The 16,058-nt window shown below is 38.6% G+C and overlaps 1 protein-coding gene across 4 annotated transcripts in view; it reads right to left on the reverse strand.

Moving 5' to 3' along the window:
• Window positions 1–3,109: 3,109 nt before the first annotated feature.
• Window positions 3,110–16,058, reverse strand: part of TBC1D5 (TBC1 domain family member 5) — a 293,172-nt gene continuing 280,223 nt past the window's right edge. For 2 of the 4 annotated variants that reach the window (XM_072328749.1, XM_072328748.1), the window contains exons 22-24: window positions 13,539–13,618; window positions 12,688–12,864; window positions 3,479–6,991 (exon numbers count right to left, since the gene is read on the reverse strand). In XM_072328749.1, the coding sequence (XP_072184850.1) occupies window positions 6,704–6,991; window positions 12,688–12,864; window positions 13,539–13,618 (545 nt within the window). In that variant the 3' untranslated portion in view covers window positions 3,479–6,703. Of the gene's footprint in view, window positions 6,992–12,687; window positions 12,865–13,538; window positions 13,619–16,058 lie in introns of all 4 variants that reach the window. The other 2 variants (XM_072328750.1, XM_072328747.1) reach the window with 2 other exon arrangements.

Here is a 16,058-nt window from a genome sequence, read left to right on the forward strand (position 1 = left end):
GGCTGCCCTCCATCTGACCTGGCTTGGATCAGTCCCCACCATGCTACACAGCCAGGTCCAACCTCCTGGTGGCAATTTCATTCCTTACCAAACATAGGCTCCCCCTGCATTTTTTAAAATAAAGGACTGGGGATGCTTGCCTGTGCTTAAGGGGTCTAGAAGTCAGGCTCATGGTTTCTCATTTTGAAGGCAAATTTCTTCTAACTATGGTATGAAGCTCTCTTATATCCTTTGTTGTGGTTTTCCCCAAATGTTGTATAACTAAAACTCCCATAAGCCATGACATTTATGTGAAGGTGTGAGATCAGGTGGGTATGCAGGTCATGCTGGCAGGGGATGCCAGGGATGGAAAACAAGCATCACACTGTAAAGAAGCATCACAAAATGTGTATTCAAAAAGTCCCAAGTATTTATTAAGACAGTAGCTATGCTGTGGCCCTCACAAAAAGAAGATCTCTCCCATCCCCACATAACAAGGCATACACACCAGTGCAGAGTGGCTACAGGAGAAGACACCATTTCCCATTATGGTTTTGTAATGTCAGTGATTAATACAATCTCCACTCACTAAGTAAAGTTTTGAAGAAATCAACGTATTGCTTCAGCATTTCAAGACAGAATAGGTCAGAACTCTACTTCATAGCCAGTTTTAATACATCTTGGCTGTTTCTTTAGGTAAAAGAACCCCAAATCCTCAGCTACAAAACTGCATTCCCAACTGGATTCTTTTCTGTTTGTAAGAAAGTGTGAATAGTAAAAAACATACTAGCTAGTAAAACTTACAATAAAGCTTACCACAGGAAGATTTTGAGGAGTGAATATGGACACCACCTGCTGTATGAGTATTATGAGATCAGCGTAAGATTGCAGATTTTCACTGGAACGAGGAGCACCCTGGCTGGGCTGGTGGCCAGGCTCCAGGCAGAGGGGATTGGAGTCCTCAGATGAGGAACACAGAACTTTGATCACGGTGACTGAGAACTTATTTATTCAGAAAATTAAACGGCTCAAACTTTTATGGGTTATGTCCGGTATCACAAAGCTGCCAGATGGGCTAGACTGTGGGAAAGGAAAATAAAAGGCATTTAGAAAGAAGGTCTGCTGGGGTGTTCCCCCATTGCAACTTCTGCACAACTCAGTAAACATGTGCAATTCATTGCTCATCACGCTGGAATTAATCTTCTCCAGACTTTGATAGCTATTGTCCTGAAGTACATTCTGAAACACGTGGAGTTGATCTCAGCCCCTGACACTTACCCATAGGTTTGTTTATACTTTGTCTTGTGGTACCACCTGGAGGCTGGAGTCTCAGTGCTGCATCTGCAATGCATTTGTGAATTCCTGTAGACAATACAGAGGTTACAAAAAACCTTCAGAGAAAACATCGGTAGGGACTGCAGGGTGCTAATCAATGATTAAGGCAATTACTGGAGAAAAGAAACATCTGGAGCACTCCCATCAAGACATGGCATTACACTTGGCTGTGGGTGCAAGGGCTGGTGGTAATGGGAATCCTACATGGCAGAACCAAAAATATTCAGACTTTAAAGAAAGATTCCATAAACCAAGTGAAACGTTTACTAAGTTCTGATAATCTTTGCAAACCTAAATTTGCTTTTTGTGTATAAAAATATATTTTTAAATGTTTTGATGTTATTGCAGTCATGTTTTTAAAAGGGTCCTTATAAGGACAGGCTCTTACTCATGTATATTTTCTGCCATGTGTTCCAGGCTACTCATGGATAAAAATGTGGCACATTCCTGAGTATTGCACGGAGGTATATATTATCCAGTAAGCTATATGACATCTTTGACTATCTGCCTTTTAGTATCTGTGTATGTGCTTTATATTTTCTCTTGTTCTAAAGAAAAAAATTAATGCTGATCTGAAAGTGCTACTGTATTCTCCCTGTCTCCTGGATTCAATTAGAAAAGCAGATAGAAGATCAAGGTATTGTGACAACTATTATTTCCCTCAAAACTAGGTAGCAATTTATATTCCAAAAGGCTGACGTGATAACTTAGAGCATTTCTGAGTGCTTCTTTGTACTAGTTAAAAATTCAGAGCTATCTATCTCATCTCACCGCAGTCCCTGAAACCCACAGTGAAAGGTAAAGCTGTGAACATTTTCTCAGCTAAAAGCTCTATAATTGCACGTGACAACTTAAGCAGCAGAGCTCGAATAGTGCTTACAGGGTTTTTCATGTTGTCACTAGAAAAGACAGCAGAAGTGTTAAAGCAGTGGGATTTGAAGGATCAAATTCTTACCATTCATAGCAAGGGGAATGGCAGCGTCTTCCCTATGAAGTTGTTATGTCTTTAGTTCATCCTGCAGCTAAGCACCAGCCATGACTTTGCAACTTAGAAGCAAAGACAGGTCTGTACCAACTCAGCTGGCTCAAATCAGGTGCATAAAGACATGAAGCCACTGTAGCACCCAGCTGCCGTACCACATGTATGCCTTGGGGTAAATACAGCCTTTTGTATTCAGCAACATTACCGTCTCACTTTTGTGCTATATTGTTTTCTTACATTTAATTATGTACTGCTCTTCAATTGCACTTACTTCAGCAGTGTGGGACCAAATTCTTCTCTGATACGATCCTGCTGCTGTCAGCTGAGCTACTACTATTGGATTTCATCCGGTTCACTGTTTGAAGGAGCAAAACCTGCTGAACCGATAAACGTACTGTTGTTAACCCCATTTTTACAGTTTTTGTGATTAATACAAGCACTCTCAGAAGTTCTGTTCGAATTCAGAGAAGAAGATGGATCCTGCCCAAAAGAATTTGTAGCTTAAAAGCCTCACAGTTCATCTCCTGCTACTTGTCTTCTGTTTCTAGACTGACAACACATTTCACCTCTCCTAGAGTCCTCTAATACCTCTGACACTTTTTTTCATGTTTTTTTTTTCATATTGCAAGCAGCAGGCAAACAAGTTGCCTGTGTGCACGTTTCAAGTTGCTGTTTCTCCAATGACCTTCTTTCATGCTCTTTCATCTCTAAATTTAGCTAGCTACTGAAGTGAGAGTCTAGCAACACAGGAAATACTAATGCAGACTGCATATAACCACTCTTAAAAGAACAGCACAGATTATGAGACGGTGTAATCGCTATTCTGTAGCCAAATGAAGTTTATTTTATGAAACTGCACCTTTTCAAGTCTAATAAACCATTACAGACATTCATTCCAGACCAACACATGCAGCACAAAATCGAAAGTATTATTTAAGGGCTGACGCTCAGAACGTGGAAATCTGTTCAAGATTGCTGTGTCCATATTGGAACAGACGATGTAACTGCCAGGCGCAAGTGTCCCACAGACATTAAACCTGAACTTTATTCTATTCAAATGCTGCTTCAGTGTCCTCTAACGAGGAGTGCACATTGTAGAATAAAGGGAACCTTGTAAGAATGTGTGAGAAAGCACTGAGATTCAGAAAGGTACTGCACAGATACTGAGATGGGGACTGAGCTGAGATGATGAAACCGTAACAAGTTTAATGAAATAGCAGAAAAGTTTTACCACTTTAAATCTTGTACAGCATTGTCAGATGCAACAAATATGGCAAAACAGGAAATGTTCTGCACCAGTTGGGCGAGATGAGTGATGAACAATTTGATTCCCTGGATCAAATGCATAAAATCTGATTAAAATATTAACAATGTATCTGTATCTGCTTACACAGATAATGGAATAGTTTTAAAGTTTCTAACAACCTTTGTTTAGGGAAATCATGCTTCAAATATTCCAGTAAAAAAGCTTTTCCTTCTGTGAAAACAGCACAAGCACAACCCAGGTTAATTCTTCCTTTAATAAAGTGGCCTAGATGTTCTTCTGGGATAAAGACACAAAGTTCCACAACTAAATGAATACCCAGCCAAAATACCATACTGCCTCTCTGCAGTACATACAATTGATATGACATGCAAAAGACTTCAAACAGCCATAAATTACAGATGTAAGATACAGTACAACAGTTTCAAATACACATCTTAATCCCGTATTGGTTATTATAAGAAGTTTTCAATGCATATCATTTTTCTCTCTTGTTACTGGTATCCATGAACATTATGAGCGGGTCTCTTCTGGGGAAAAGGAATAATCTTGCATTTTAAATGACAATTTATTTCTCAGTATATTCCTAACATAAACCAAGACAGGGTGATAGTTTGATAGTCTGTCTAACTTACAAGCTCATCTGATTTAAAGAACATATAAAATTTTAACTATCTCTGTACCACAATTCAGTATGAGACAGCAAATTTGTGACATGGAAGGACATGGTATAACCAAAGCAGATTCACCTACTGGAACTCACTCCAATCTTACTTGCATGATAATCTCTCTGCTTCTAAGGATCTTATTATATCCCTTGGCATGACAGGTGTTCAGCTCAGTGGTATCCACTGCTTAGAGAAAACTTGTTAGAAACACCAAAAATCTTTATATACTTTCAGTGCTGCTTTAAAATATACTGTATTGAAGATACGACTAACTTACAAAAATAAAAGAACTGTACAAATCACACTTCCAATGGCAATGAGACCCCTCAAGGAAACAGCAATGTGATCCCTGAAACAAACAACCAGAACAGAAAAGGAAATTCTTAAAATAATTAAAAAAAGAATAAGTAAAAATGTTTTCCCACCACCAAAGTTCTGGAATCACTGAAGGCTTATGTGTCACAGAATATAAAACCTGTCTCTCTGTCCCCAGAATATTTCTTTCCTCTTTCCACAAGTACTGGTTGAACAGATTCCCCTTTGTTGGTAGTGTGGCACAAGCCTTGCTGAATGGGTTAAGGCTAGAAGACCTATAAAACCCAACAGGCACCTAATCCCCTGGCATTCACACAAAATCAGGGAAATAAAACAAACCTGAAGGCAGGCATGTGTGTTTATTTCCAAAGTGATTTTCTATGAAGCTTAAAACTAAACCAAAATAAACACCTATCTGAAATGTAACTCGCTTAAGGTCTCTCATCTAAACAAAGTCATCCGACTGTTCAAACAGCTCTGTCACAGAGATGTGTGATGCCGTGCCTGCTCACAACATTCCAACATTTTAACATTTTACAAGGCACAGAGAATCTCAGAAGAACTACACGGCAGCTTCTGAATATGCAAGGATATGCAGCTCCCATGTAATTACACGACAGCTATCTCTTAATGTCAGTCATTAACACAGACCTTGCAAAATCTAAGACCAGCAAACCACATTGCCTCATCTTTGGGATATTGACTTAAGTCCTCTGACAATTACAGGCTAATCAGCAAATAACTACCATTTAAAAGACTATACCAACAGAAGCTTCGCCATGCAATTACAATGTTCTTGCACAGTGTACTTGATAAGCATCTTGAAACAAAATAATTCAGATTTTGTGCTGTTGTTAGAAATGGAGCAATTTTCTAGCACTGCTTCCTCTGGCTATAACTGCACAGGTAATGCATGAGCAGCAGCATTTCTCTGACTAACAGCTTCCTTTTGCAAATTCCAGAAGAGTTTAAAGGAATCAGTGAGTACAAAGAACTCCCATCTTATCTGCTTGAAAAGAACCGTTATTAGACGTACTATGTACTTGATGGCAAAGAAATACACTTTTCCATAGAAGAACAAGTTTTAGGGTTAATTACAAACTTTCTGTTGGTTAATACTCCTGCACCAGTATGTATTTTTTTTCTGATTAGTAACGTGGAAATCATATAGGCATACATGTAAACAGAATATATAGAAGATAATAGTAAGGAGACATAAAGTGCTTTTAATTATGAGCATTTTATATCACTTTGCACCCTTCCCTGTCAAATTACCATACTCAAAATAGTTATAGATCAACTGGCTCAGGTGTATGCTATGAAATAATGCGATTTCCCTACTCTTTGATGGTAGTAATCTCAGTAAAATAAAAACTAATTCATGCCAGGGGAGTAAAAGCACACAGATACAAAGAGGGAAAGAGGTGAGCTGAGAATTCTCAAGGGGAAAAATAGTAGGCAAAGGGAAGTAAGGCTCTGTTGTATAGGTCCCCGTTCTCAAGGAATTTGTAACACATTCGACTTTAACACAGTGCTGAGGAACAAACCTGTGCCTTTAACACACCTCAGGCTACTGCTGGATAAAAAGAGATAAACTAGGATTCCTCAACTGAGAACAAGTGCCAGGATGATGTTTTCGGTTTTTTTCTGATTTACATTCTCTAGTTCTTCAGTCACAGTCTCCAAAGAAACAGTACCCTTGCCTATTCAGAAAACCCAGCCTAGCATATTTATGTAGCAAAGAACGATATTAAATCTAGTTTGTCTTTGCCTCTTCAGGTCTGATGTCAAGTACGTACACATTTCCTAATCCATTATGGTGCCTAGCACATACTATTCCATGTTTTGGGAAAGCAACAGTTCTATAGTAACAAAGCTCCTAAGTAAGACAGATCTATAACTAAGAATAGCTGTATATTAGAACCAGGTTTCACTGGGCTTTTACTTAAGGCAGTCTTTACAAGATGTATATTCTTTTTGAAGAGTCACAACAAAAAATGTTTTGTGTTTTTTTTTTTAACCTAGGCTTTTGGCAGCTGAATGGGTTGCCTTTACCTATTTTCTGTCCTTGTAATCCAAAGAACCGTCTGGCCTGTGGAACCACTGGAAGCCGAGCTGAGGTATACCAGCTGGCCTTCCAATTTCTCCCAGTCAGTTTAATTAGATGTCCAGTGGGCTTACAATAGCAAAGTCAGAATCTTTGCTGTTATTACTACTGTTGTCATCAGGGCTTGAACTCAGGTTGCTGGAGGAGGCTGAGATGGAGCCCATCAGAGGGTCAGAGAATACCAAAGGATGAGATGGAGCTTCTGGCTTCCCCGTTGACTCCTTGAATGTCTGAAGCAACTGTGCTGGCTCTGGGATAGCACTTCTGCTTCCTTCTTCTTTGGAAACCAAAATACAGTCATCAGCACCCTTACTCTCACTACTGCTTGAATCAGTGGCAGTCTGTAAGACAACAGAACAGAAAGAACTGCAGGTTAGTACCCATTTTGCCACTTAAAATAAGTTTCTGACACACAATGGTGATTCAGGAATGGGATAAAGGAATGGTCATTATTCAAAAGTAGCAATGCCCATATCAAAAAGAAAAAAATACCAAACAAATGTATTAGCTCTGGATTAAGTTATTATTGACAACAGTACAAAAGCTCTAAAATTACCATCAGATATAGAGTTCTTATATGTTTCCTTATCACAGTGCATCTGTGCCATGCTCACAGTAGCTGGTCATCCAATGCATAAATCGTAGCTGTCAAGATTTGAGGCAATTCTATTCACACTGCTGTTATTTTCCTACAGAAGTTCATGAGAAAAACTGAGGAGTTTTTTGCAAATTTGCATGTATGATGTTATCTTGCAGGTTTTCAAGAGAGTGGTTTGACATAAAATTTCCTGATAAAATTCTGATCCGTGTAATCTGAGCTGAACATCACATTTTAGTGTGCAGCAATTCAAGGCAGATTTGTATTTCCAGGGCTTCAAGGCTTGATGCTGTGGGCTAAAAAGCTATGTATTGTCTCAATTTACCAGAAAGCCCGGGTCTGGGAATCCCTAACCTATCTTGATTGATGTTGGGTAATGACTGTCCCAAAGCATTCCAATAGTGGATGATGAATAATGTTGATGTACTAGAAAATTCCCTATGATCTGGCAATCTTAAATTCCAGCTTTTCAGAAGACACTGCTGTATGTAATTAGAAGGGAAGACAGCCACATATGACAGGGTGGGATTTCTCTCACGTTGAGAAAACTGGCAACCTATTAGCATGGTTGCAGTGTAAATAGACAATAGCCTCTAGTTTCTCCTTCAAGAGATGGATTCAACTCTATCCAGCACTATGTTCCTCTGACAATAATATAATTGACTTTGTGGGTGCCAATGTATCAGCAACATAATGCAACCTACCAAGTGGCCTGAGTGGGACAAGTGGTGTGATATTGAAAAGGCTACACTGATTTCAGTAATGCAAGATCAAGGGAAAGGAGAACTATGGAAATGTACATAACCAACTCATTTAGTTATGGCTGAATGTAAATTCACTTTAGGGTAAAATACAGTTTGTAGGTATTAGAGAAAGAAATAAATCAGTAACAAAAAAGACATACAGAAAAAATCAGAACGAGTTAAAAGTAGGCACAGTACATAAAACTGTAGTATAGACGTCGTCACATGTACCACCAAGCCACAACTTGAATTTAAGATTTTTATGGCCTCTAGCAAAACTTGCTTTGCCAAATTTATTATTACAGCTGAAAACAATCTTGCATTGCTCTGATTAGTAATTATAGAGTAGAATACTCTTGAAAGGGATCTGTTGAGTAGCTCAGAGAGCAAACACCCACCAGTAATTGAGAAGGAATTCATTTCAAACTGTTAAAAGTCACAAACTTAGTATTAGCTGAAATACAAATGCAGAATTATGACCTGTTTCCTTACAAGATTTGTATGAACAAGAGTATTGTAGTAAATAATCTGTTTTGTTATCTGGTTAGTATCTAGGTACAATTATGTCAATTACTCTGTTTTGTAAATAACCCATTTGAGTGCTTTATCATTCAAATGGAAATGTCTTAAGTTCAGTTTTAATGGTCCCAACATAAGACAGCTGCCAGACTGTGTAGAGCCAGAGTAGTCCGAATGTGAATAAACAACTTCCCAAATGCATTCAAAGAAATTAAAGAGATCTACAAGGAGAGATACTTCTCTACTCAGGCACTTGTCGTATGAGACATCATTTGTTATTAATTAGCATTTACTCTCTTCTTGTCTGCAATGCTGCCATCGCCAGGGCTGGGGCCACAGGCTACCCAGACCCAGTGTTGCTGCTCTGCTCCAGTCTTGTGCCAGCCTTTACCTGATTCTGTAGGCACCCAGTGCAGCCACAAGACAGGTGCAGGTGAAGCCGTTCTGGAAATCCTAAATACCATGTTAAAATTTTGCATTTTTGCCTCTCTACAAAAGAAACACACATTCCTTTAAATAGCAAGTCTTGCATAACTCACCTGGCTTCTTTCCACATTTCTATTTAATAGCTCCCAGTCAATGCAGTACAGCCTCATTTTACAAAATTATATGCATTATTATTCTAAGCTATCAGAATCATGTAATTTCAGTCCTCACAGCCCTCACATCAGGATGGCTCCATCTTGTGTAGGGTGACATGGATGTACTGGAAGGAGACCAGCAAATGGCCACAAAGATAACCAAGGGGCTGCAACATCTATGCTATGGGGAGAGACTGTGAGAGCTGGAACTGCTCAGCCTGAAGGAGACTAAGAGGGATCTCATCAATGTGTATAGAGACCTGCAGGGAGGGTGCAAGGTGCTGTGGGCATCCCTTTGAAGATCTCCTTGGAGATCTTCAAAACAGTCCTGGATACGGGCCTGGGCAACCTGCTCCAAGTTGGAGCAGATGGACCCAGAAGTCTCTGCCAATCTCAATCACTCCGTGATTCTGCCACAGGAATTATGACACACTCGCCCAGCAAGATCAGTGTTTTCTTTTCTTTGCTGGCATCTCCAAGGTTGGCTAACAGGCTGTCTTCCTTATGGCAGTGAATTCCAGCAAAGACCCCCAATTAGAAGCACATTGCGCTGGTGCTGTAAATTCACAAGTTCTGCTTACAGAAAATAAAATGATTTCTGTGTAGTTAAAAAAACATCCTGTTCCCTAATGAAGGGAAAAGAAAGAGAACTGCTCATCCTAAATTCTTTTTGTCAGTGTTGGGCTTTGCAACAGTATTTTTCATTCTAACAATACTTTCTGTTTGAGTTAAAGAGACCATCAGATCACTGAAGTATCAGACAAGCAGCAGACTACATATATTGACTCAAAAATGATAAAAAAAGGCCTCCTGTAAATGTTTGCTTACCCCTACGACACACTGGTATTTTGGTACTTTTTCCAGAGGTAAAATACCTCCTCCCTCCTTGTTCTGCCTATTTCTGTTTCAGGAAACTCATGCTGACGTGAACCATGTTTTCTCCCATCTGCTGCCACTACTGAATAAATGAAAAATGACAGAATTATACTTCCGGTAGCTTTGAAAATTAACAGCCTTACGCCCATTGCCATATGGCTTCTCCAAACATTTTTTTTCCTGATGAATATCAGCTACTAGCACTGGGCTTACTTCAATCCCCTTCATACCGTGAATGAGTTAAAACTAACCGTAAGAACACAATTCAAGAAAGCTGAGAAGAGCAGCAACTCATTTTCCCTCCTTCTCTGAATCGACATAAAGGCAAGATAATGTGTTAATTATCATTCATTATTTAGCAACAGAAGCCTTCTGTTTGTCAACCGCACTCTGCTACAGAAGCCAAACATTCCAACAAATGCTCTACTTCTCTTGCCTTTTATCTTCATTTTTCGCATTTTTAATTTTGCAGCTTTCATTTCCAAAGAAGGGCTGTATCCTTATCTTCACTTTCCAGAAAAGAGCTTGAGGCAAAAAAGAAGATTTAAACGAAGATGATAACTTATACTTATGTAACAACCATGCACAAAAGACTCAATTACACGATAGCTACACCTGTACCTTTTCCAGCTGTTCCAGAATTGTCCCTATAATTCCACCAGAGAAAAATCTCTACAGCAAGTCACATTAAACATTACCAAAGTCATAAAAACTGCAAATACAGTGAATCTTCTTTAGCAAGAAATGCATTAAATGCACTAGAGATGGCTGGAATTCTTAAGCCCCCTGCAGCTCTCCATAACTGCTCCCAGCTTGACCTACGGCAGCTCATTTTCTTCACCAGAATTAAAAGGCAGTGATATGGCCTACTTTAGGCCAACAATTAACTCCAGTAATTACCACTTTAATATCATAGGCTACTAAATTTTTTTTTTTTTTTTTTTTTTTTTTTTTTTTTTTTTTTTTTTTTTTTTTTTTTTTTTTTTTTTTCCCCAATAAAGGTAATCCAAAGCTCTCCTCTTCCTTTCTGATTTTAAACTTGTTAAACTTGATGGGCCCAGGAACAGCATGGAATGGGGGGATACAACCAGGATTGCAGTGAACATTTCTAACCCAATTCTTCTATTTCTCTTTCTGGAACAGGGGCAGTGGGAACGTCCAGATGATAAGATATGAAGGGGCTAACGGGTATGAATGCACTGTGTCTACAAATGTATGCCATACACTGTTGAAGCCTCATTAAATGGTCTAGTGGAGCTTGTCTTGTACAGCCTCTACACACATTATCTGTAGTTGGCTTACTAGCAGCCTCACAGAGCACAGTGAAATTGAGGGACCTGAGAGTGTCTCTCAGTTTAAAGGTGCATATCCTGATTACACACTGGGACAAGCCCTCAAAGTTTCCATTGGAAAGAAACCTGCACAGAGCAAGCTTAAGCTGTCCCACTCCCAGCACTCAGAATGCAATGCCCAAGCACTTCTGCTGAGTGATAGGTGTCTCAGTTAGGGCTTTTCCAGCACAGAATTTGCACACAATAATACTGCATACTGTTAGCTCATATGGCATTCTATCTCCCAGTTTCTATAACAAATCCAAGTAAAAATAACAAACAATACTATCTGCCATTTCTGTGTGGAATTAAAAAATACTAAGTAAAAATGGTAGGAAATAAAATGCAAAAATAGGATGTAATTTTCCTCCAACACACCACCATCAGTTTTTTTTCCAGACTGTGAATCTGCTGGTACTAAGTCAAAACAATACAGTCATAGTATTCTTTCTAATACCAAAATATAAGTAAAATATTATTTATATTAGTTTATTCATAAAATAGTCGAAATCAACAGGATTGTGTATCACAAATCAAAGCAACTGTGCTTATTATTTGAGAATAAGTAATTGAAAACGAGTTCCTAGGTAAACCTGTCAGGAGTTAACTTGATTGCAGACTGTGCTAGACACTGTGGTTACAGTGCTGCCACTCATTTACAGGTGCGAGTGTCAGCTGTGGCCTGGCAGATGACTCTAAGATTGAAAAGTATATAGAAATGTGCACAGAAAAAAGCAATTGCTTTGAAGATCATGTTTGAGTCAGACAGAGTTTTAGAGAAAGAAGGAGCTTTTACCTTTAGAGAAAAATAACTTTGTGTGTGAACGTGTCCTGTTACTGAATGGTTTATATGTGAAAATGTTTACTGACTCAAGGAGAAAGTCAATACAATGAAGTAGAAGGTAAAAGTAACCTCCTTGCTATTTCCTTTTTGGCACTGGTCAAGGATACACTGCAATGCAGATGATCAGCTCTTACATAACAGAAGGACAATGAGAATGATCGACTGATATGGGATTATTAGCCTCCAGTTTTGAGATCTGTTTGTAGGAAATTAACCTCAGAAGTAGATTCAAAAATCTGAAAGAATAACTACTCCCTGCAAAAAATGCAAACACTTTGACTTAAATATCTGTACGTGGAGTATAATGCTTCAATAGAAGAACTGATGCAAATAAACATGGCTCTGTACGAACCGGTAAACTTTGGGTCTCACCACTTAAAGCCAGACCATCTCAGCAAGAAATGAGTTGTGTTTCTGACACAATCCATCTTTTTTTACAGGGAGAGTGTGATGTAAATGGTGTGTCTCATGCAGTGTCCAGCCATGCTGAAAGGAAATGTAAGACTAATTCCGTCAGTGAACTGTTTGAAACATCTTTATCTTACCTGTCGTCCTGAGATGAACTGTTGCTTTGTCATAACAGGTCCCTTTAGGGTATCACCAGTCCCTTTGTTCTGACTGTTGGAGCAGTAATGGTCATCTGCTATCGTGATTTGCTCATTTTCTTCAGCTTCCAGTTGGCTCTGGTTGAAACGTAGGGAACCCTTAAGAATATCTTTGATCTGTTGTTGAATGGGAGAGGAAAGACTGTAAGTTAGAAGTCTGGAGGAATTCTATTTCCCCATAACCATTGCTTTGATGATAGGAAATAAGTCAGTATTAATATCTACATAGGCTACAGATGTAAAGATGTAAATATAATTGCAATGTTGTTGTTACAGAATCTGGAAAACAAATCTAAAGAGAATGAAATTGCTGATACTATTTCCTCTTATAGATTTAGCTTGTCACATCATTCCTGACAATATGAATTTCCAGGGAGCAGAGGATAGTAAAAACAGAGCTTCAGATGCTCATTAGCATTCTCATTTTATATATGTAGCATTTTTTCTTTAGATTGAATGACACTCAAGTGGCAACTCAATAAAATAATGGGGACATAAGCGTGATTATTATACACCACGCACATGCTGCACTAAGAAAAATGCTGAAGTTGGAACTGTGTTGCCTCAGTTCTTGTTCAATGCCTCTCCAAAAGTCTTCAGCAGACACTGCGCAAGTCATCTGAACTCTTTATAGCTCCGTTTTACTTTCTAAATAAAAGCACTCTGCAGTGCTTGATGCATTAGTATTAGTAAAACAGCTATAACAGAAAATAAAACAGCGGTACACAAAGGTAGTTAAAAAGAGGAAAAAAGAGGATTAATAGTGCTGAGGGATACGAGAAGGTTAATACCTGCTTCAAACCAGCCAAGGAAACTAGAATTTCATCTTCTTTTTCCAAGTGTTCTTGTAATATGACTTCCTGAATATTTCCTGCAACATCAAAACAAAACAAAAAGAAAGGTGAAGAGAGAACATTCCCTAAATAACCTCTAATGTGCTGCCAACTCACCACTGATTTACATACTTACAATGAAACCCTGTGACCTGCAAACACAATTTTAGACAGACCTGGGGGCTGACAACCTTATTAGCTCTGGAAGTGGGGCCAGCAAAACACATTAGTGCTGCCAGGATCCTGCTGGCTCCTGCACCGCTGCCAGAGCTCTACCGCCCCAAGGTACCGATGGGCTCACCGCTTATGGGCTCTAGAACAAAACATTGTCCTCTATGGCCAATGGAATTACTTCCATCTTTGAGCCTGCAAATGCTTTCGGAGCGCTTGAGAACATTTACAGGAGTCTGCTGCAGCTTGCAAAAAGAGTTTGAGTAGGAGGTCAGCAATTTTCATCTAGATCCTGGCCCCTGAAAACACTGGAATACTCTTTTTCTTTATAACATGACTCAAAGTTTCATTCTCTTTCCAGACCCTTCCTTTTGAAGAAAAATTCAGTGCTGAGCAAAATTTATGAGGCAAAAGGAGATGTGCAACACTGTCACTTCAGAAGACACCTATCTCTATTTCTACCGTGGTCCTCCAAGGACGTATTTCAAGAATCTGGTATATGGTGTGTGCCATATTCACCAGAGATGGAGCTGCAGTGGTTTTCCCCACACCAGGGAAGCTCTACACGATGCTGAGCTGCTGTCCAAACCAGCCTAGAGAACTATGCAAACTCTTCATCTATGGCAGGTCCTTCCCCAGCCTCCTAATTGCTTTTTTCCTCCTCAATCCTTAAGCACCAGTGAATCTTAGCAATCCATCTGTCAATTGAAAATTAAAGGACACTATTTTGTGCCACCAGCATTTTACACACATAGAGCTAAGCCCAAATCCTTCAGTGATGTCCATCTGGGAACAAAGATTTGCTGCTCATGAATATCTGTAACATAGGTGCTAAACAGTGAGAGCTCTGTACCATTAATCTGTCTTTACATTTCACTTGTTTGTTATTAAAACCATCTTATAAGTTCAGGGCCCCAGTCAGTGAAAAGCCAAAAACAGCACTGACAAGGATAAATATGAAGACACTGACAACTTTGATAGCGCATGAGGTTTCAAATTGAAAACACTGTGTAGTATGGCTTAAATTTTGTTGTTTGCAGAAAAAACAGCAAAAGAATGAGATGCTGGAGACTGGACTAGAAGAGTGTGTAAAGGTAGAAATGTGGATTTAAAGCTTGCCTATAAATAATTTTGAAATTGTGTGTGGGTCAGAAATTAGTAGTATGTATAAATGATGAACTGAAAGGACAGTGAGGGGAAAAGATCCAAACCTAAACTATAAATGGACTTGTAGAGAAGCTATCTGTGAAGCAGAAGGAATGAAAGAGCTGTGGAAGGCAACAGCTGATGAGTTCTGAAAGGCAATATGACCAAGGTCAAGAGCAATGATGGGGTAGGATGACTCAGCTTTGCGTAGAGCCCATCTGAACAAGGAGATCCAAGTTTACACTATTTAGCACTTATTATTCATCGTACAACAGGAGAAGATTCCGGCAGCAATGAAACCAAACATTGCAATTGAACAAAGCCTGGTATGAATCTTACATCAGAAAGACTGCATTATGAAGGCTAGAAATAATGTGAAATCTTTCCTCAAATACATAGCACAGTGATTTGAGAGAAAACATAAAAAAACAACATTGCTTTCTTTTTTATACCTTTTACACATAAATAGTCTTGTCCTTCAACTTGGTAAATGAAATACATAAACAGTTAATTGTAAAATTATACTTTAGATAGTGATTTTCCACTGTCTAACAAACATTAACAATTTTCTACTTTAAAAAATTCAGAACTTTGAAAATTGGAAGTCCAAAACCCAAGTCTTTATAGGCAGGAAAATAATGCATAATCACAACCTGAATCACTGAATTCAACTGTCTTTTCCATTTCTTATCATTAGAAATAAAAACTTATCTGCAGTGTCTGATCCCCCACAAAATGACAAACACGTATTAGCAATTAAGGTAAGCAGAATGACTAAGCAGATGGACGAGGAAAATCTAAAAATAATAGGGAAAATAAAGGAGTGAGAACAAATGTTGATGTTCTTCATGATGTGGGAATAATCTATTATTATTTCTATTGTTTACAGGTGTTTTAAAGTCAGAATTTTTTTAAAAGAATATATTTATAATTGCAACCAAAACCAGCTTTCGCTGTGAAGAAATGTATTGAGAGTCTTAAGAATTTAGGAATGGAATGATGAATGACAGCAGTAAAAATCAATACAAACGTTCATATAATCACATATTTACTTTAGGAAGATTGATACCAGATTTTAGTATTAGTGTCAGAGAAAAAAAGATTGAGAGAAAAGCCTGTAAACACTTCAAAGTTGTCTAATAAAGAATTGTTGCATTTCTA

This window comes from Excalfactoria chinensis, chromosome 2 (genome assembly GCF_039878825.1).
Source record: "Excalfactoria chinensis isolate bCotChi1 chromosome 2, bCotChi1.hap2, whole genome shotgun sequence".
NCBI lineage: Eukaryota > Metazoa > Chordata > Aves > Galliformes > Phasianidae > Excalfactoria > Excalfactoria chinensis.